We start from the raw sequence: 22,015 nt of genomic DNA on the forward strand, positions 1-22,015 counted from the left end.
ACACCTTGCGCAATTGCTTGATTTGGACTTTGTTTTGGTACCAGGTAAGCCTAGTTGCTTAATGACAACCGCAATGTCAAAGTGAACAACTAACAGAAGAGAGCTTGGTGTGGAGGGAGCTAATCAATTCAAATACCACGGACGTGCGGGTAACGCCCCCCGTGCAAGTCGTGTGACCTGACAGATGCCCTTGACTCCGAAACGAACACAAGTCATTATTGGCTATGCATGTGTGACGAATGGCAGCCGGTCAATAAGCAATCACAGTACCACGGACCCAGGGAGGCCCTGAGATAAAGAACTGCCAATTAACGAATGAAGCTGAGCCTTGGGTGTCTGCGGCTCAGGAGGAAGAGCAGGACGTACCTTGTGACAGTGGGCTGGTGTTTCAGTCCCCAGCCTCTCACATGGCCACATGCTGCACTGAACCCCATGTGCTCTTTTGTAATAGAGCAGTTACAGTCATTTTACTGTAACTTGTGTATGTGGGGTCGGCTAATCGTAGGGGTCGACGGATTATCAGCCTGGCCGACTATCGTTGCCATTATTCACCATTTTTATGATTATTTAGCCGTTTTTCCGACAAGATAATTTAATTAAAAAATGTGCTACTTTGGCTCTGATGCAGCCGAAGTCACAACTCTCTGGACTTTAGCAATGCCCCGTCCATGTTTGTTTGTTTAACTCCAAAATAATACTGCTGATAGCTCCCTGCACTTTGTGTGTTTTCTGTGAAGAGATTTTATTCAGAATTTTGACGCCCTTTGACACTTCTTCACTGCAGACATGTATCGGTTTCATATATCGGTTATCGGCCTCTAAGATTAGTAATAATCAATATCGGTATCGGCCCTGAAAAAGCCAAAGTCATATTGAGAATCCTTAAATGCTTAGCTCAGATATGATAAAGATACGTAAAGCTGTCAAATAATGTATATCATGTGAAGGTTGTGTGAAGATTGAGTCTGTCATCGGTACCAAAACAAGGTGGATCTTAATGTGTTTTAGCATAAGATGAATCTCAATATATTTTGACATCTAGTCCACTATTTAACTGCATCAAGTCCTTTTAAATTCAAGTTGATAATATGAATATATATTTGTGTGACTAGTAATTCATTTGTCAGTTAATTAATGCTGCTTTCTTGAGAGCATCATCCAAACAAGCTCACACTGCATGTTTGTTATTGCTGCTGTTAGCTGCTCTGCTTCGCTCCAATAGTGTCTGACGGGATAGAAAGTCACAGTTCAGCTCCGCCTTTCTTAAAACTCTGGAATAGGAATATGTGCGCTGTTAAGCTAACGTTATACATCCATGAGCACACGAGGGTCCGCTCGGGTCGGCATGGAGCTAAGTTTTTATCGTCGGAGGTTTTATGCAATGTACCCTTCAGTTTGTTGTGTACGATAGTTAGAACGACTATGCCGTTGTGGTTGTCGAGAAACTCAAAACACTGACAGACGGAAGATCCTCCAGTTATTGTTAGATAACTGGAGGATCTAAATTATGCACAGCTTTCTTTGAACCAGAATGGTGTTACTCAACCGAATGTTTTTCCTCTCCCTCATTTCAGGTGTTTAAAGCTCTGCTCCGCAGCCTTTGGGCCACACCGACTTAAAAGCCGCCACACTCATGGCACCTTCCAGTTGACAGAATGGCCCAGATATCGAGTGGTAATGGGTTCAAGATGGATGTCCCCCAGCAAAAGGGGGTTGTGGGGAAAGAGGAAGCCCTCAGAATGGAGGAAGAGGCTTTGGCAAAATTGCAGAAGGACAAGAGACACACTCTTTCAACTACGACATCCCCATCTTTGTATGCAACATCCACATCCTCCTCAAAACCCAAACCAGCTAAATATACCACTACTGCTCCTCTTCCTTCACCCTGTATTAGTAGACCAGAAAAGGACCTCATTGTCTTCCCAGAGACCAAGAAGCAGGCAGAGCAGGATACGTTCAGGGATATTGATGTGGACAAGCTGACCAATGAAGAACTTGAAAAGCTCTTGCTGGATGAAAACTTTGGGGCCAACAGCAAAGTGGCCCGTCCCTCATCACTGCTGGGGTTTAACCTCAGTGCCTCTTACCCTGGAAGCCATCCCTGTAGCTCCTCTCCCTTCCAGGGCAGTCAGTGGACACCTGTTCTGTCCACTCCGTCAAGCTCCCGTGTGTCCACTCCCACCCATCAGCCCGCCCCAATGTTTCCCTCTGCTCCATTCCCCAAACCAGGCACTTTTCAAAATGGCTTCACTCCAACCATATCGCCCTTCTTGGCTCTGCCAGTGCAGCAGCCTTCCTTCATGGCCTTCACTCCCATCCAGCCCCCGGCTGCCATGGTCTTCCCGCAGCAAGCTGTGGACCCAGAGATGGCCAAACTGTTCGACAAGATTGCCAGCACCTCGGAATACTTGAAGAATGGCAGATCGGCCAGCACTGACATAGATTCCTCTCAAGTGGGCACAGCTTCTTTGGCACCCAACCCGCCGCCCCAGCAGCCGGCAGGGACGGAATCACCTAGCATCAGTCGCTTTGACTGGCTGGATCTGGACCCCCTGACAAAGCGTAAGACCGAGAATGAGGAAGCATCCCTGGCATCGGGAGGTGATGCACAGACAGTAGCAGGAGTTCCAGCAGGGGATCCTTGGGATGCAGTGCTTGAGACTGAAGGGAACAGTAGTAGCAGCAGCAGCCCCCCGCTGGAGGTCAAAGCATCACTGTCAGTTCGCTCGCAGCCCAGGAGGGCATCAACAGGAGCTGCTGTCACCAGGAGTCACTCGCTCAACATCCCCGGGACCTCCACCCAGCACAAACCTAACAATCAGGTGGGAACACAGTTGCTTGCAAATGTTTTAAAATTCATAATGTTTTCTTACCTTTTAAGATTACAGGTTTGTTCCCCAACCTTTTAGCCTTTTAACGATATTTATTTGGGTGTGATACTACAGGAAAATGATCAACATGAAATGCAATTGAGACCTCAATTGGCTTTTTACTTTGAGCATCGGGCTCAAATATGAGCGCTTAATTTTCTGCCCTGCTTGGAACTTTTGGGACAATTTCCAGGAATATCTGTGCTGTTTTGACTGAACTCTTACGATCAGGGTTTAGTCATATTTGGAGGCGATGTTTGCCGATCTTGTCAGACCCCTGTCACGTAAATCTGATTAACCAACACCCACAAAGTTCTGATGAAGCAGATTAGTGTGAACTAACTTTGAAGTGTTGGTCATTTGCCTTCTTCAACCATTTAATATCCAGTCCAGGGGATAAGTATGCCGACACCCTGAAAAGTGTAATAGCAATCTGTCTTTGCATGCTGTTGCATAGACAGATACATGGCAGAACCAGCCAAAGCTCGTATGACATGAGCAAGTATGTGTAAAGTTTAGTCAGAGGAGATGATGGTTGATTCTCTTGTTCGGCCAAAACACCCATCAAAGTCCTGCTTGTAGAACAAGCTGCATGTATACTCTTCATGTATTTACTAGCACAGGCAAAAACATCCCCTTAACTTCTGCTCCCTGTAATTAAGTTTTTCACTGTGGTTAGCTTCACCCCACAATTTTCTCTCAACCACATTTAGTGATTAATTTTGCCCAAGCAAGACACCAGTGATCTGATTTCTTGTGATGAATATTGATAGAATTCATTTGGGACAGTGCTGTGGGCAAGTGGCATGAGATGTTGTTGCCCCTAAATTGAACTTTTTTCCCCCTAAAACCAAACGACCATCTGTCATTTTGGCGAGCGGCTCTGAGTTGACGTGGAGAGACATGACGTCTCCTGTTTGAAAATGACCACTCTGCTATGCTGAGTCAGAATTGTTTTTCAGATATTCTGTCGGAAATGAAGAGCTCTTTTTCGGATGTTTGGACAGGAGGAGACGGCTGTCAATTTTTATTAATGACTTCTGCAATTAGTAGAAATGTGTCCGGTTTCCCCTGTAATGGAGGCATGCTCACATGCTAGGACAAGATTACAAGATTTAAACAACACTCATCAGTTTAGCTGGTCGGGGGGGAACAAACAGAAAGCAGCACTTCTTTTTTATAAACAATTATGTATTTAAGAAGAGCTGGGCAATACAATAGTATACAATATTCAAGTTACAAAAATAAGAAGGGGGGGACTCCTTTCCTTCTGGACAGCAAGTCTTTCATTTTGATGGGGCGGCGCCCTTTATTAACAAGCCGCCGCTGCTCAACATGCTATCCTGCTCGACATTGTGTCAATTTGTTGTGGTTCTCAAGACGCCCACTTCCTACTTATTGTGTTTATCGGAACAAGGTTCAGACAACTAGTCTCTCTGGTATGTGTTTCTCAGCAGGGTGATAATTAATCTTACAGCACGATACAAGGCCCTTATTTCCAGAACTCCCCACGGATGCGGAAAAGCAGGAGCTTTGACACAATTTGTTTTGGTGTTTGGAAAGATTATGGTTATTTTGTACAGATAAATACTTTGCAAGTCATCAAGGACAACTCCTGTACACCAAGCGGTGTCTTCCGGGGTTGAGGAATGTCTGTTTCCTAAAGGATGGAACTGTGTTTGTCTACACTTGCCTTAATGTTATGTCTATGTTCAGACGACCATGTTGTGTAACCTGAACTCTTTTAGTCGGTCCTCTACGCTCTCATCTTTTTATCTGCATCTAGTTGTTGTGTGTGCGAGGTTGACATGGTATGTGCGTTTGCTTGCTCTGCTTGTTTTCCGTTGGCGCCCATGTTGTTATAAACAGGAACAAGCCTGTACAGCTCCCCTGTGCCCCACAGCAGCGCCGGAATGACCCGACAACGTGCCCTCATAAGTTGCTACGCCGGCTCTCCTCTCATTAAGTCTTTCGAGCGCTAGCTTGAGATGTTCATTTTACAATAATAGTCGCCTAACACAGCTGTGTAACTCAAAACAGCGTGGCAAAAAAGACTTTCATCACACGACCAACCAATGTTTGCCCATGTATGCGTTTATATTGCTGCAAAACATTTTCCAAAGTGGACAGTTATGTCGAAGATTGCACACGTGGCTTAAAACATGCTTGAGCAAGGTAAATCTTTTATTAGTATTATTGTTAAAAAATGCAAACTCATTTCATTAAGATACAATACAAAAGTCAGTTACTGAAGAGCATTTCTCTTACTGCATCAACTGTAGGGGGGAAAAATAAGTAATAATCAAACCAAGAGGACAAACCTATAGCAGTCATGGACATTGATATAATGTGAATCTGACAGGACCTTGCTGATTGTAAAGAAGTTACTGTATTGCAAGGAGGCTGCAACTTCCCATCAGGAGATGTCAGGGATCACAGTGAAACCCCCACGTCTGTGTCCAAGTCCAACAGGTGCAAGTAACACTGTTTCAGCAAAGACAGACTCCGTCTAGGCTGAGTTTTTTCACTAAGTTCCAAAACCTTAGATCTCTCTTCATTAACACGACAGGAAACCCGTGGACCCGTGTGTCCCAATGTTTTTCTCTTTTCGTTTAGTACCATTATTTCCCAGACGAGTGTATCCCTGCTCGTCGGCCTGGGGATGCTAAGTCATGTTGTGTTTGGCAAGAGAGCTCTGTAAGATGTGGTTGGGTGGGCAGAGCGCTGTAGAATGGAACAATGGAAATGCATTCAGAACAGAGGGTATCTAATGTGGAGTCACACCACCTCTGCTTTATGTCTCCTTCTCCTTCTCCTCTTTTAGTCTTTTGTTTATTTGTCTCTCATTCCCTCTGTCATTTACTTTCTCCTCACTTTCATCTCTAATTACTTTGTCTCTTCCATCTTATCTGTTTTTACTGCCTTTCATTTAATTTCCTCACCTCTGTCACTTTACTGCGTCAGTCTACCTTTCTCTGACTGCCCGTATAGTGCCTGGCTACTAATCCCTTTCCCCTGGCCCTTTGGATGTGAAGCTTGTAGGTTTGAGATAATCAGCAGTCAAACAAACAGCTCTATCTGCAGTTCAGTCGTCACGCCTCGCAGCACCAGTACCTTCTCCGACCTGGCTCCTACTGCGTGCAGAGTCGCACCAAAAGTCGCCATGTGTGGTCTGAGGCAACGCAGATTCATATTATTTAATCTTCACAATCGTTTCAAGAAGTGTAGTTCATGTAGTGGATCTACAAATCCAGAGGACAAATGGTAAGCATTTCAGTCGGATATCTGCACACCTTATTATCTGAGCTGAATCTAACCACAGACTTCATTTCTCTGTAAAAAAAGAAGGGTGTTGGAGAAAGTGAAGCAGATTTCATTGTTTTAAATTTTGTGATAGACAAATGTTTGTTATTGTTAATGCATTTTTTGGTATTACATAAAATGATTTCTGTAACTGACGATGCGCAGCAGGAGGGTGGTTAATGTGGATTATAATCATGTACAGTAATGAGCTCAATTAGATTCAGTTTTGGGGAGTACAGTGTTGAAACACGCGTTCATCGCAGATTGGCCGAGCATGTGTCTGCCTCTTTGTTCTTGCGCTGTTCCTTAAACAGGACTTGCACGCTCATTTTTATCTGAACATGTACTGTGATTCAATATCACCGTGTATGTGATCCTACAGGAAGCCAGCATGTACTGTACATTGTTTCCAGCCAAACACACAGTGAAATTTCTCCTGCCTCCGCAGATTTAAGGACTCCAGGAGCTCTTTTACATCTCTCACACCTACACACCATCCCACTCTAGACTCTGCCCCATTCTCTTTTATATATATATTCTGTAATTTCACCTTAAGCACAAGGCTGAGGTTACCTGCCACCCTAGAGAACAGACAGACTGGCGGTCAAAGATGTTGATGTGCAGGGATGTGGCGTGGATTCCAGTAAAAATGGTGACTCACTGGGCAAACACCTCTGATATGTCTCCTAACCTTTGACCTTGTTTACTGGCAGAAGTCAGGAGAAGCATTGTGGAACGTGGAGTGAGGAAGCAGGTTGAGACCAGATACTAAAGCACATAATAAAAAACGTGTAGTATGCGTTTATGGGACTAGGTAGCGTTTTAGAGAAAAACAGACTTTTGCGACTCTACTTTTAACTGTTGAAAAGTCAACCAGTGCTAATCCCATGACTGACATTTGTTTCAGTCATGAAATAAGACATTTAACAGAATGTATATGTCACCTTAATTTACTAAGCCTGGGATTTCGGTTTATCCCAGCAAGTGTGAATTTCATAAAGCCACCACTCACTTCCTAACCGAAAGAAGAAGTTCATTTGTGGTTTCCGGGTAGCTGGTTCCTCTGATGCAAACCGCGGCGCTTCTTTGGCACTAGAGTCTCATCGGTGATGCTATGTCCAAACAGAAGGATTGAGAAAACCTTGTTCAACTATGCTGTGAAAAAATGTTTTAGCTTCCAGTCAGAGGTTGCTCATCACAACCCTTTTGAAATCAATCTTCATCTCCTCAGTAGGTGCTGCATCAGCATGACATCATCACTCGTCATTTCCTTCAAAGAATACCGGCTGGTACATATTTTGACAGGAGCATGTGAATACTTGAGTGCAGGTTTGTAAAGGCCAGACTGAGGTAATTGTCATTAGACTGACACTGAGAGTTATTGAGGTGTCTGATGTCTAGATGTGGACTGTAACTCAATACTGATGTTGGGCTTGGAATTACCACCAGTGGTAGCTGTGGTTGGTTTAAGCCCTTCAGTTCTGCTGCTGTGTTCAGTCAGGCTTTCCTGTCTGTCTGGAGGCACCGCAAAGTTGCTCGATCTCACCACGTTCTTGACAAACGTTTGGGACAACAGAAGTGGTTTCTGTTCCTATTGAAATGTTTGACCTTGTTTATCAACCACATGATGTCGGGTAGAAGCTGGACGGCCTTGATTCAGATTGTGAGAACCTCGATAACATGAGCTTTGAAAGTCATTTTATGTGAATAAGATAGATAAACACTAAGGGTCTAGAAGATTCTTTTAGTATTTTTGATGTTTCAGTGCTGTCTTGCATGAAATTTGAATTGTATTCTACTTGCAACCACTATATTTGTTTGTTTTCTAATAAAAGCATTGGCATGTGTGAACAAAACACATTGAATAATAAATTGCAAAACCAAGTTCAGCGAAGTAGGTGTTTTGTAACCATTTGTTCAGTAGACACCTGGCTGTCTGATGGATTTGCATGATGCAAACAGACACACGCATACCATATTATTTTGTGGAACATAGGTCTCAGTGGACCAGTGGTGGATGATATTCTGTAGCCAGCTCACTCGACAGTAAAACATGACTTTGGCAACATCCCCACTTTTTCCAACACAGCTCACCTCTGCACATCTCAATAACGCTGCTTTTAGACATGCACTAAGGACTTTTCCAGAGGGGCTATATGTGAGAACGTACATGTTTGCAAAATGCTGCTCTGGACAAAATGTCCGAGTGAGCCCATGTGAGAATACAGCTGGAAAATCTCCACAAGTTTCACAGTGAGCGAGCTCTACCCTGGTACCACACCGCGTCTGAATGTTCCAGAAATGTCCCTGCTGATGTGAACGTGTCTGACTCTGAACAAACTGTTCTTATGCCTAAATAACAGCGGAATTTTGTGTGAAGCATTTGTGCTGGTCATATTTTCATGTTTCAAGGTAAAAAGATGTGTCTGATGCAGTTCACCCTATTTTGACATCAGAAATCTGTGAGGGGAGGGGGTTCAGATGCTGTTTGACCATCTGACCTCACCAGCCATGGTACCCTCAGACTCAACGTCGGACGACCACTTCCTGGAGGTCTGGAGGGGACTCTGTTAAATGTGTTCGGTTTTCTAAAAGTGTCTACCTCTTTCTTAGGCCATGAACACAAAAGTTACGTAACAGTCAACCACAAAGTTAAGTTAACCTGGAACAAACAGCATAAATAGTTTTACATCTGTGTCATTCTGTGGAGGCAGAAGTCACATAAGTTTCATAATCGATTATGTCTCACTCTGCAGCTGAATGCCAACTGAGAAATGTAGGACACCCGTGACAAAACAGCCCCCTTTTTTACCCAGTGAAGACGTTTTTCAGGAGAGTTAAATCACCTCTCGCGGCAGGTTTGGAAACTGTGTTGAATTAACTCTTGACAAGTCGCATGTCCAATTTGTCTGTAAGTGGAGAGTGGGAGGAAAAATAGGTCAAGGAAATCCATCATTAGAAAGTTGGAAAATTAAAAAAACAACTTTTGAATGGCACTAAGCTCTGCGGAAAGATTTTGCATCACATAGTTTACAACTGACTTTGTGGATTATTGTCGTCTCAGTTGAGATTTTTATCGCTGACGACGTCAAGCTCCTGGTCACATACCACCGTTCGCTCTCCATAACCCTGGAGACCAGCAATCATTGGGGTCATGCTATGTTGTACAGTGCGTTCCCGCTACTAAAGTCATTGTAGTTACACTCCAGGAGAGGAAGCAGAGGACGTGTGAAGCATTAGTCAACGTGTGAAACATGTGAAGCTGTTCCCATGACTTCAGACACCAGGAGCTCTCTGTCTGAGTCCAACGGAATCGATAGAGCGAAACAAAGACGGGCCTGTCCCACTGTACTGCACTGTGTGTGTGTGTGTGTGTGTGTGTGTGTGTGTGTGTGTGTGTGTGTGTGTGTGTGTGTGTGTGTGTGTGTGTGTGTGTGTGTGTGTGTGTGTGTGTGTGTGTGTGTGTGTGTGTGTGTGTGTGTGTGTGTGTGTGTGTGTGTGGCGATCAGCTAATGTCGCCTCATTGGCTGATGTGCCCATGTTTGTTTTTGCTGTAGCAATCCTCTCTCCAAACACAAACACTGCTAACATGCTGTTAGTCTGGCCTCCTAAAGTTTTCCCTCACTCTTCCTCCATCTTTATTTGTTCTCCTCCTCCTCCTCTCTCCCTCCCCGTCTCTGTGGCCTCTCTGTTTATTGATTTTTCTTTCTTCCTCCCATCATCCAAGTGTCCTACACATATCTGACGAGCATAAAGTTTGAAAATCTAATCAATAATTTCCATTTAAAGATAGTGAGATAGTTAAAAGAATCAACAACCATTTTTTCCCCAATCTCAATAATAACATGTTACACAAACAGTTGCTTGCAACACATCGTGGTGTTTGTTGTGATTGGTGATCTTAAAATATAGAGCAATGTGTGTAAATAGGGATATTGAAACACTAACTGCATTTTGAAGGCTTACAAATCCTGAAGATTTGAGACGGAGATTGCGCAGGCAGGAACCCATTCTCCTCTCCCTCGCTGGGAGATGCAGGTGTCGCGGTGTCAGGCTTCGACCTCTTTTCTCAGCTCCATGCTGACTTAGAGATTTCGGTCTCCTGGTGATATGTCAGGTCATCTTAGCGCTTTGAACAGGATGAGGTCTCTTCTCTTGGGGCCACACAGTTATGGTCTAAATGATAACCATCAAATAAACCAGCTGCATGCTGTGGTCTTGGCATTCATTTTTATTTTATTATTTATTTATTTTTCCCCTCTTTTCCATTATTGGATAGGGGGCACAGGCAGCTAAGAGCGTGGCCAGAATCAAACCAGGGATGCTGCGGTTATGTGGTATGTGTCATAACCACCAGCCTACCAGGACATGCCAGGGTTGGCTTAGTGGCTGTAGAATGATTCGATTACTTTTTCCTTTCAGGCAGAAATGTACTATAGTAGTGGAGTCCATTTACCAACAGACTGCAGTTCTAGTTCTGTGTATCCAACAAAATCCATATGATCTTCTTTACTGTTTAAAGCTACAGTCGACAAATGAAATGCTTATCTGTTGAGGATGGAACCTTTTGATATTGTTAAGAATTTAAAACATGAAATAATCTGAAACTTGCCCTACCAAACTGAGGTGTGATATCTGAACTAAGTGATTGTGAGGAGAGAAAAACATCTGAAAAGTTGTACTGGGCCCTTTGTGCAAGTGTTTTTTAAAGAACGATGGAGGTCAAGTTGACCTGAGATATTGTCGAAAAACAATCCTCAGGAAGTCTTTCCAGTATCATTGCCATTGTCACGTGAAAAGTGTGCTCTAGGCCCCAGGGTTCATACCAAAAACCTCAGTCTCCCAGGAATCTCTGACATGAGGAGCGAACCATTATTACGACATTCCAAACATTTTTGTTGACCATCTCCCCTTTTCCTTCCATTCGTCTCCTGCCCTGTCTACCAACCGTCCTCGCTTGGAGATGATGTCAGATTCCCAGATTTCCAAACCATGACTGAGAACTTTTGCAGACTCTGCCCAGAGTCCGGGCACAGGAAGGGGCGGGGCCCTTTCACTTCTCATTTCCTGTGCCACAGGAAGCGCATTCCTCAGCCACTGGCAGTTAGACGGCCGTAAAAACGCCGGCGTAACTGCGAGTTCCCGGCAGCAGGCTAGTCTCCAGGAATCTCTTAGAGTAATTCCCAAGGGAGCTGTCTCATGAGTGTGTGTGTGTGTGTGTGTGTGTGTGTGTGTGTGTGTGTGTGTGTGTGTGTGTGTGTGTGTGTGTGTGTGTGTGTGTGTGTGTGTGTGTGTGTGTGTGTGTGTGTGTGTGTGTGTGTGTGTGTGTGTGTGTGTGTGTTTACTCTTCTGACTCAGTTCTTCGAATGTTTAATAATAGAAAATAGATTTGGTGAAAATATTTCGCTTTTATGTATTTAGATGTTTTTTTCCCCCAGTGTTAGAGGAAGCCAGCTCAGCTGCTGGAAGGTGTCGTTGTTATTGTGTGTGCCTTTCTTTGTGACTGTTTAAATCAAAAGTTTAAATCAAATAATGAAACCTTAAATTCGACTTGAGCTTGTGTTTTAATGCTGCAATTTAAGGGAAAACAGCATAAAGGGGCTGGAGACCTCGGTGTGTTTCACTGTGACTTTGTCCTTGCTGACATGTTTATTCACTCTGTAGGATTCATAGCTCTGAGGGGGTTTTTAATAAAACTGCCCCTTCAACAATTCCTAAACGCAAATCACCATGAAGACCTTAAGCATGGCTGTTCACAGCCACTACTTTTAAACTTTAAGGAATTCCTGACTACACACAGCCAGTTACTTTCTTTGTGTCCTGCCTTTTCTCCACCTGGCCTGCTTTCTGTTTGTATGTTATTGATACACATGTATGTTTTACAGCTCCCTGATTCTGTGTGTGTTTGACTGATTTGCTACTGCAGGATAAGGGAAAGGGAAAAGGTCTGGTGAAGAATGCCGCCCTGGACGAACCGGATGCTCAAAACCTGGAGGTTGTCGCCTTCTGTGAAGACATTGCAACGTAAGGTCAAATTGCAATATGAAAATAAGATGAAAGAGGTCTCTTTTGTAGTGATTAACCCACAAGAACGTACCCTCCCTCATGTGAGGAAGCTCTAACAATCTGCTCAGACACAACCTGACTAGCTGGTTAAAATGATCTTCTATTGGACATACATTCATCTGGTGGCAACTGTTCACTAACAGGTTTGTCAAACAACTATGAAGGTTGTTCCCAACTTCTTTATGTGTCAACAAATATGTTATTGGATATTTAAGCATGATATGTTTAGATGGGACTGGCTTTTGAGGAACTCACAAACTTGTATTAAGAAGGACATGAACTAATAACAAATATTAATTTGGTATTAGTGCCAAAATTTAGTAGTGTTGTTTGTGTTGTTGTCTTGGGTGATTACTGATTAATACAAGTATGTGTTTAAGGCTGCAAAATGATATGACAAATCCAAACCAAAATAACAATATAAGTAAAGCATCAAATTGACCTGCTGCTGAAAAACCCTGCAGAAAGAGCATCCATGTGTGTGTAAATGCATATGCATATATACACTTAATTGCATGCTTTGTGTTTCTGTTCATTTCCCGAGACTGTACAGAATTTCCCACTCCAATAGTTAGTTTGGGTGGAGCAGTGACGAAGCTGGGAATCCACTTTCATTACGATAACGGAGTCAACGCCCGAAAGCTTCCCTGCATGCATACTTGTCAGCACACGCACATAGACTGCCATTAAAAGGAATTTGACCTCTCAAAAAAGTTCATAGCATTTTCATTCATCATCTTTGAAATCCCAACTACTCACGCCAACAGTATAATGGAGTCCACATCACGGGCAGAATGATGGGCTATTGAATGCTATTTTGAATTGCTAGAAAAGTTTCTAATTATTTCCCATAACCTTCTCAGTGTGCATATACTGTTAATACCAGTTCTATTCAGACTTTGTCCGCTCCTCCCAGTTTTATTCACTGCCCATGATGCATCCAGTCCTCTTTATAACTGCTCCCAAAGCTTTTCTTCCAGTACAGATAAACCACGCTCCAACTGATGTTTGACCAGTATCTGTAATGATTTACTTTTTTTTTCTTTTCTTCCACCAGCCTGCGTTCCAAATTCCCTCACGGTGACATCTCCAGCAACCCCGGCTTCGCCCTCAGCCCAGTCATCACCCAGAGAGACGGTGGAGGTGACAATAGCTGCTCTGTCAAGGTTTCTATTGAAATCTCAGAATCTCAGCAGCCCGTAACCTTCACCTGTGACGGTAAGAATCCACGGACAAAAAAGAACCAGCTCTTAACAGGATTAAATGGGAGCATACAGCTGATTTTTTTCCCCTAACAATTTCTTCCAGAATTGCCACAAAACATTTTGTAATTTGACTTATAGGAACTATAAAGGAAGTGCAAAATAATCCTCTGTCCAGATGGTACACCATTGCTTCAAAGTCAGCCTATAAAGAGAACTTGTACCCCCCCTCGCCCCTGAGAATGAACAGTTCAGATTGCAGATAAGAGAGCTTTTAAGGAGGAAACAACATTCACAGCTGCCAAACTCTTCACCCCCTTCCCCACTCATTTTCTTTTTCATGTTCCTTTCATTTTTTCTGCCATGGGAAGTACACTATGTTCCTTTTCTGCACAAATAAAGGTTTGTGCCCTCGCCATACAGTAGCAATGTTTGGCAAAAAGGACTGGAGTTTAGTTTTCCTTTTCAGCCCCCCAAAGGATCCACTAAGATTTTTGCTTTCCTTGCCTGGGTGTTTGGAGAGCTGTAATTGGCCAACCCCTCATTACACACACACAGCTACGAGCAGTGTGACTGACATGTCTTTTGAGATGTGTAGCCAAGCACAGTGGAGGCTGTCAGCTTTTTCTGTTAGACACAGTATCCCAAATGCTTGACCAAGTTCACCATCGTCTGTCTGGATCACTGTACTGACACTAACAACCTATAGGAAGTATATTTACTACTTTCCTAGTTGTGCTTTCCTAGCATCCTGCGTTGACTCCATGTTTGTTTCCTTTAATCCCCATGCCTGGGGTCACTTCCTAGGTATACCTCCTTCTTTTCCTGGTATGATGTCTCGTTCATTGTTTCCTGGTTGACTTCCTATGTTGTCAGCAGCATGTTGACCCACATAGCTGCAGCTTGGATTCCTCTGGTTGGACACAAATCTGCTCTCAGGAACAGTAGGCCTCAGTTGTGCTCAGAGCTCGGATAGATGAATAGAGAGAGATAGAGGACAGGGCAGGTACCTCTATGTTGCATTCCCCTCAGTTTTTTCAGTCTTCATTTCTTTCTCTTTCTCCCTCTTGCTTGTTCTCCTGCCCTTTTTCCCCTTTCCATCCCTCTCTACCTATCTCTTGTTTCTCTTTTGGGAATTTAGGGAATTTCATTACGTCAGGCACAAAAGTGTGACATCAAAAAACAAAAATTCAAAGAATTCTCTTGCTAATTACAACACAATTCAAAACACATAGCTAATCGGGATAAAATGATGTCATATCCAACACTCGAGGGTTGATTTCACCGTGACATCATATTGTTCCACCAAAAAACACTTTACTGACCATTATTCAACACCATAACTCAAAGAACAAAGGAGGAGGTTGTTACAATATTTCCTGCAACTTGACAGTTAGGGCGGTGATTCTAGTTCTCAATGCGTCTCCCCTCCCTTCTCTTGCAGTATTTGTTTTCCCACCCCTGTTCCCTCGCAGCATCATCTCATCCATCGCTCTTTCCTCTTTCTCTCTGTTTTGAACTGTTGTCCCACTGAGCCTCTTGATCCTGTCGTCCCTTCAGAAGCTACACATTTATATAACAAACAACTAATTCACTGCCCTCTTCACTTTTTTGTCACTCTCATCTATCATCTTTGTCCTTCTTACTTTTCCTCTCACACAACTTCTCTTGTCTACCTCTAATTACTTTATTCTATCTGACTGCTGGATTCACTTCACACGCAGATTGTCTTATATTATAATGAATAAAGGAACAATGAAATTAATTTGTCGAGCTAAGAGAGATGTAGATCTACACTTTTAGCTTCATGAATACTTAAATATTACCAGCAGTACAAAAAGAATGTTATCATTATCTTTGCTTTTTCCTTTTTCTAGAAAGCAGGCAAAAAAAGAGACAAGCGTTTATTCTCAGACTTGGCTGTGAACTACTTATGACTTCTGGGGATTCCTCACATACTGTTGCTGTGAGGGGGAGATGGAGGCACTGAGAGAGGGAAACGCAATGCATAGAGAGAGAAAGACAGAGACAAATAGAGAGAGAGTAGGAAGAAGGGAGAGTAGGAGCAGAGAAAATGCAGAGGGAGAAAATCAGGGGAAGAAACAAAGAAAAAAAGACAGGCAAAGAGAGAAACTCAATAAGGAGATTTATGGAGAAAGAAGGTGATACAGATGCAGTGAAAGAGGATAAAATGAGACATAGGAAAATTGGATGTATTGTAAGACTGTAAAATAGATGAAGGCAGAGTGTAAGAGGGAGGAAATGTGCTGGCAGTTTGGCTTAGGTTACTTTTACAGTCTGCGGTTAACAGGGTGTTGGGGAGGAGGGAACACCGTCATATTTCTCTTTTCACACATACAGACAAGAACTCCACCTTCTCTCAGAAACCTTTAATCCTCACCATTCTATAAATTTGCAGGAATTTGAGTTGGTTACACTGGTCGAGACACACAGACACACATATTAGTCGACCGACACCAGCAGGGTTCATTTGCACTCGTGTGTCTGAATCTCTTCACATGATGATGTCAGTGCGGGACGCTCACACGTTTCTACACGGTACCGTGATCTGACATTCAACGCTATTGGTGCGATGTCTACACTTGTTAGTGTACAATTTGAAATATGCATCAACTCCATGCTTATGTTTGCGTCCATGCAGTGTGACACATTCACAGATAGTAGCTGTAGGTGAGAGCTCAAATGAAAAAGTAGTAGTAAAACTACTCCAATGCACGTACAACCGCGGCGGCCACCGCTGCCACACAGGCACTCTGGACTGTGAAGCTAAACCTGCCGGCCTGGGCAGTAACAAAAGACTCGCCATTCCTCTGAAGGGTGGAGGTCTGTTTTCGCTGGAGGTAGGGGTGGTCTGCCACCCTGTGTCTATGTGAACAACCTATTTAGTAACCTCAGAGAGTGTGTGTGTGTGTGTGTGTGTGTGTGTGTGTGTGTGTGTGTGTGTGTGTGTGTGTGTGTGTGTGTGTGTGTGTGTGTGTGTGTGTGTGTGTGTGTGTGTGTGTGCGTGCGTGCGTGCGTGCGTGCGTGCGTGCGTGCGTGCGTGCGTGCGTGCGTGCGTGCGTGCGTGCGTGCGTGCGTGCGTGCGTGCGTGCGTGCGTGCGTGCGTGCGTGCGTGCGTGCGTGCGTGCGTGCGTGCGTGCGTGCGTGCGTGCGTGCGTGCGTGCGTGCGTGCGTGCGTGCGTCTGTATTTGTCTTTGTATCTGTATCTGTCTGCCCGTGTTTGTGGTTAGGCAAAAGTTAAGAGTGGGCTAAAGCCTCTGTAGAAGTAGCGAAAACAGCCAAATAATCTGGCCTTGTCATGTTCCGCTCTCCACCCAGTCGTGCGTTGGCTGGACACATCAGATATTGGAGCATACACAAACATGTCGGGCCGACTCCAAATCGCTCCACCAAGCGGCACACAGCGAGCGTAATTCTTTTGATCCGAGAGAAGGTTTGATTTGAAATGAGACGCTCAAAACGAGGCGGTGTGGTTTGCAGTTCAAGAGAAACTCCAATAATGTCTACAGTTCAGTTCCCACAGCAGCAAATGTCAAATGCCTCACCATCATTTTGACAAAAACATTCTCCTAAATGTCACCTATATTGTAACCTTTGACCTCTAGCTCCTCTAATTCACTTCATACAAGCGTTGTTGTGTCAGATGTTAAATATATTGGAATATGGCGACTTGAACCACCATAAAGCCATTTCTTGTCTTGCTTCCTGGTTTTAAGATGCTATAACTGGGGTACAGTATGTTATTTGTAGTCTGCGATACTTCTTTTGGTTGAGAAGAATTGTACCTTGTAGCTTGCGCTCATTATGTCGTCTCCCTTCCATCATTCCCTTTCCATCCTCTTCAACTTCCGTTTGATCTGTTTTTCACAAACCACTAATCTCTCCCTTCTCTCTGTCTTTTTGCTTTCACTGCCCGTCCCTCACATTGCTCTCTCTTTCCATCAATAAACCCTGATCCCCCTCTGTGCCTCCAATACCAATATCTTCTCTGTCATCTTATCTCTCCTTCCCCTCCCTCCTCCTTCCTCAGTGAGTTCTCCGGTGGAGTTGTTGATCAGCCAGACCCTGTGCTGGGTCCATGATGACCTGGATCAGGTCGACTTCTCCAGCTACCTGCTCAAAGTCTGTGGCCAGGAGGAGGTGCTGCAGAAGTGAGTACACACAAAAAGACCGTTAGCCTTAGCCGCTGGAAGAAAAACTACTTTTTAAGCTGAATAATTTGTAAGGTTTTGAATAGGCTCCAATTACTCTTGGTTTCTTTAAGCACCCTTCTCATTCTGTTCACCCGTCCTCATTCACTCATTCAATCTTTTTTTATCTGCTCCTCTAACTGTTTCTTGGCGTCCTCTCAAAATCTCATCAGACCGGGGGATGTTTCTATATCTCGCCTGTTCTCCTTCTAATATGGGATACATGGGATTAGATATCGCCAAACCAAGACTTAAAAGCCCAGTACCTCCAAATGTTTAAATTTGCATAGTTAATCTGTTGTGATTATAACAGCCAAACAGATAAATGCTGCACAATCATACACCGTGGCAACTCTTTACAACCTCGTACCAGTTATACTGCCATAAAGTGCCAATAAACTATTATTATCTGATGTTATACATACACAGTATTTATCTCAGGTAATTCTTCACTTCATTCTTGACTCAAAACTTAGTGAGCCATGCCAATAACTTGTTAAAATGATAGCAAACTAATGCCTTGTCTATATTCTTTTGCCTTTCTCCTCATAATGAGGTGTCTTACTGACTACGATCCAATCAAGACAGAAGAACACATTAGCCCAAAAGTTATAACGATACAGTATAGCATTCACTCTGATTAGGCATAGGGTGTGTTTATTTTTGAAGATGGCCTCATCACTTTCCCTAACAAAATTAGTGCCAATAATAAACAAACCCACGCCTTTTTTGATGTACATAATGAATTGCCGCAAAATATATTTCTGGCAAATGTCCAAGGTCTATTCCACTCAGTGCTCAATTATGGGAAATTACACACTCCACTTGTTTGAAAGGGTTGTTAGTCTCTGTGTCCTTCCTTTAATTTCTGCTTGTCATTATCCTCACCATATCATATAGTGTGTGATTTTCATAACCTTGCCCCTCTGTTGCCCTGTGCCACAGTAAACACAGCCTAGGCAGCCATGAGTATGTCCAGAACTGCAGGAAGTGGGAGAATGAGATCACGTTACAACTCCTCTCTCACTCCACCATGAGAAGAGACTTGGCACGCAGTGTAAGTCTCCACATCATGCTCACACACGAGCTTGTGTGAACGTTTACTGAACCGTAACAGAGTACAATTTCAAGTTATGCCTCCAAGATTCATTTTCAACTCTTGTCCCACTGCTGGAATTCGACAACGCACCATCCTCATGCGATGAAAAGATGATCTGAAGAATTTCTAATGATCTCCACTCTGTACTGTCGTGTAAAATAACAGCAACCTGATCTCTCGGCAGCTTTTGTGTGTGGTTGGTAAATATTTCCTGTTGTTTTGTTAGGCGGAGGATGACAACTCTACAATAGACTTGGAGAAGCACCTGGGCCACGTGGAGAGGCCTTTTAAGGAGAATGTCACCAGGTATGAAGGTGCCACGCTGATTTTGAAAATAAATGGAAAAACGTGTGTATTGTTTGCCATTTGGGAAATCATGTTATAAAGAAACCTCTCTACTGAGTTTGACTTCTTATAGTATTTCAGTTCTTGTCTTTTTTCTTTATTTGCACGTCTAGTCTGGTCTTCAGACTTTGAGATAAATGTCTAATTGTTCTTTAGTTTGCAGCACGGATGAAGGATTCATTAAAAAGGAATCTTTTGGAAGTCGTCGTTTTACTATAGTGTAATGTGACTTCATGATTTTCTTCCTACTCCATCGGTGCTGTCTTTAAATCATACACACAGGGTTCTTTTAGGCATTTTTTCTTATACTTAAACATCTTAATACGACGGTAAATGCTCTATGATCAGATTAGGTCTGATTATAATCCCTTATGTGATTAAAGTCCTCTTTCATCACTAAACTCTTTGTCTGTATCTTTTTGCAGACAAGGCCTTGCTGACTATTTGGAAGGTTATCACAATCAAGTCAACATCTGCCTACAAAATGAGGTACAGTACATGTTCAGGTCTGAATAAAGGAATAAGTCGAAAGTGTCTGCACTCTATTCTCTATGGACTTTTTTAATGCAAGATTGTCTAACTGCCTGGCGAACTGGGATTTGTGTTGTCTACAGATCCCATCTCTGATGTAACAGCTAAATACAGCATTTTTACTGAATAGTGTCATCAAAGACTCTAGTTTTAATCTCATGACGGTTCAGATACATCATATATATATATATATATATATATATATATATATATATATGTTTATGAAGTAAGACATTGGAAAAGCAGATTTTATATAGAAATTAAAGACCACCTGAAATCGATCAGGATTTGTTTGACTGAACCACCACAGTAACATATCATGCACAGTAATTAATACTGTTCAAATAAGACTCTGTTTGATGAGTTGTCCTCTCAGGGGCTTCCCGGTGTGTTGTTCTTGAGTTAAACAAAGTGTTTGAATGTTGACTAGATGAAAACAAAAGTAAACATCCGGAGGTATATCACTTTCACACCATGCTAGTATGAGCATGTGAAGAGTGATGCATTCATAATACACATGATGTACTCATCTGCTGCCTCTCTGTGCTCAGAGTTCGCAGTATAAGACAGTGGACCGGGTGGTGCAGACGGTGAAGAACCTGTGCTGTGCTCTGGATGAGGTGGAGACACAAGCCATAACAGAGGCCGTCAAAAGGCTGCGACACTCTGTCAATTTGCCGCAGACACGCTCCCCCAAGGTGGGTGTATGCAAATATATTCACTCATTCATACAGAATGTATTTGGTGTAAGGAAGTCTTTCTAACACCAGCATGTTTTGCCTTGTAGATGGGGTCCACATCTTCTGGTCAATCATCAAATGGTAAATTCTGTACACAAACATAGCTTCAACTAAACTGTGCTTGTCGGCCCATACAATAAAGACTTATTGTATAAGTTTGTCTATTTTAGCTATTTTTCTTGCTGTCTAAAGAAAAAAAATGCACTGGCACTTTTCAAATGCACCAACTAAAGCCCATTAAAACCACCACAACAGGTTGTACCAGTCCCGTGGAGGAGAGCATGGCCTCGCTAACGCAGGCCGTCTACGACCTGGCCAAGCTCTACCTGCGCGCCTTCTGTCCTCCCTCCACCTCCTTCGGCTCGCGTCCTCTACCCCAGGCTGCAGAAGAGGAAGCAGTGGAAGGGAGGAGCAGCAAAGAAGCTTCTGGCACCACGGACCACCTTCAGTTCACCCTGTTTGCTTTGCATGGCATCCCGGCCAACTGGGTCAGCAGGTAACCAGTCAGTCACTGAGTCACTGCTTCGTAATTCAATAAAAATACAAAGGCTGGAAATGAATTGTTGTTTCCTATATAATGATGTAACGACGTATGTAAACTACATTTGATTTTTTAAGTTATTTTGGGTAGTTTATGATGCACCATGTTAATATTCAAAGCAAGCAATATATATTTACTACTATAATGACAACATTTAATTGGACAATTGGACATAATTAATGCAGTATGCCGAATACGTATCCCTATTGTAAATCGACATTCTATCTGTTTTACAAAAAGTACAGTGAGAATTCAGTGACTCAGAAGTTGATGATTTTTGCGTTAACACAGTGTAACTCTACACTTTGCTGTAGGATAATTAAAACCTATTCATGCATTTGTTCCTGGGTGATCACCCGCTTCCTATGTATTATTAGTGCCACCTACATTTCACTTAATTGTATATGCGTAAGGTAGGTTTAAAGATTATGACACCAGGCAGTGGAACGCAGTTCAGAATTAGGAGCAATTTTTTCTGGTCAGGTTCAAACACGAGAGCCATAGCAGAACAAGCTTCACAAGTAACCATAATAGGATGGTCGAAGAACATGGTTTGTCTCTAGAATAAGCTTGGATGATAACAATTTGTTGGTCATAATAATACTACCGGAGAGTCTCACAGGCTCTGCTGTCACACCAGGTAGTTTGTCGTCTCCTACCAAACAATTGGCTCCGGTGTTGCTCCCTGGGGCTCAGTTTTCCATGCCAGTGTCCAGTTTCACCCCGACTACATCGCCTGCATGTGTCTGGGATGGAGCCAAGCCAATTTTTCCACTCTCAGCTCTGTCACGCACCATGGACCAGGATCAGTGCATTTCTGACGAGCCCTTCCACAACAGTATAGGGTCTTCTGCAATAGAGAGTTCGGAGACTTTGCAATCACACAGGGAAGCTGAGCGAATGTGGGAAGCTACTTGCGTTGTCAAAAAATTCAGTTAGGGTCACTGTCATTTCACCAATAATCATCACTGAAGAATAGTCCCCAGCTGTAGATTTTAAGGATGTTTTATGACATAAGCACTATCAGTATACAACGTAAATCCTGGTGAATACCCACCAAGACCAAGTCTGGTCCAGAGCTTACAAAAATGGACAACTCGGAAACAA

The 22,015-nt window shown here is 43.2% G+C and overlaps 1 protein-coding gene across 1 annotated transcript in view; it reads left to right on the top strand.

The window, feature by feature from the left end:
- The window catches only part of pik3c2a (phosphatidylinositol-4-phosphate 3-kinase, catalytic subunit type 2 alpha), a 41,236-nt gene that overhangs the window by 3,229 nt on the left and 15,992 nt on the right, over nucleotides 1-22,015 (top strand). Inside the window, exons 2-11 of the mRNA XM_035641518.2 lie at nucleotides 1,575-2,822; nucleotides 12,100-12,197; nucleotides 13,297-13,457; nucleotides 17,493-17,613; nucleotides 18,598-18,709; nucleotides 18,978-19,057; nucleotides 19,522-19,585; nucleotides 20,179-20,325; nucleotides 20,415-20,448; nucleotides 20,623-20,863. Of these exons, the coding sequence (XP_035497411.1) occupies nucleotides 1,656-2,822; nucleotides 12,100-12,197; nucleotides 13,297-13,457; nucleotides 17,493-17,613; nucleotides 18,598-18,709; nucleotides 18,978-19,057; nucleotides 19,522-19,585; nucleotides 20,179-20,325; nucleotides 20,415-20,448; nucleotides 20,623-20,863 (2,225 nt within the window). The 5' untranslated portion in view covers nucleotides 1,575-1,655. The remainder of the gene's footprint in view (nucleotides 1-1,574; nucleotides 2,823-12,099; nucleotides 12,198-13,296; nucleotides 13,458-17,492; nucleotides 17,614-18,597; nucleotides 18,710-18,977; nucleotides 19,058-19,521; nucleotides 19,586-20,178; nucleotides 20,326-20,414; nucleotides 20,449-20,622; nucleotides 20,864-22,015) is intronic.

The sequence above is a fragment of the Scophthalmus maximus genome, chromosome 7 (assembly GCF_022379125.1).
Source record: "Scophthalmus maximus strain ysfricsl-2021 chromosome 7, ASM2237912v1, whole genome shotgun sequence".
Classification (NCBI taxonomy): domain Eukaryota; kingdom Metazoa; phylum Chordata; class Actinopteri; order Pleuronectiformes; family Scophthalmidae; genus Scophthalmus; species Scophthalmus maximus.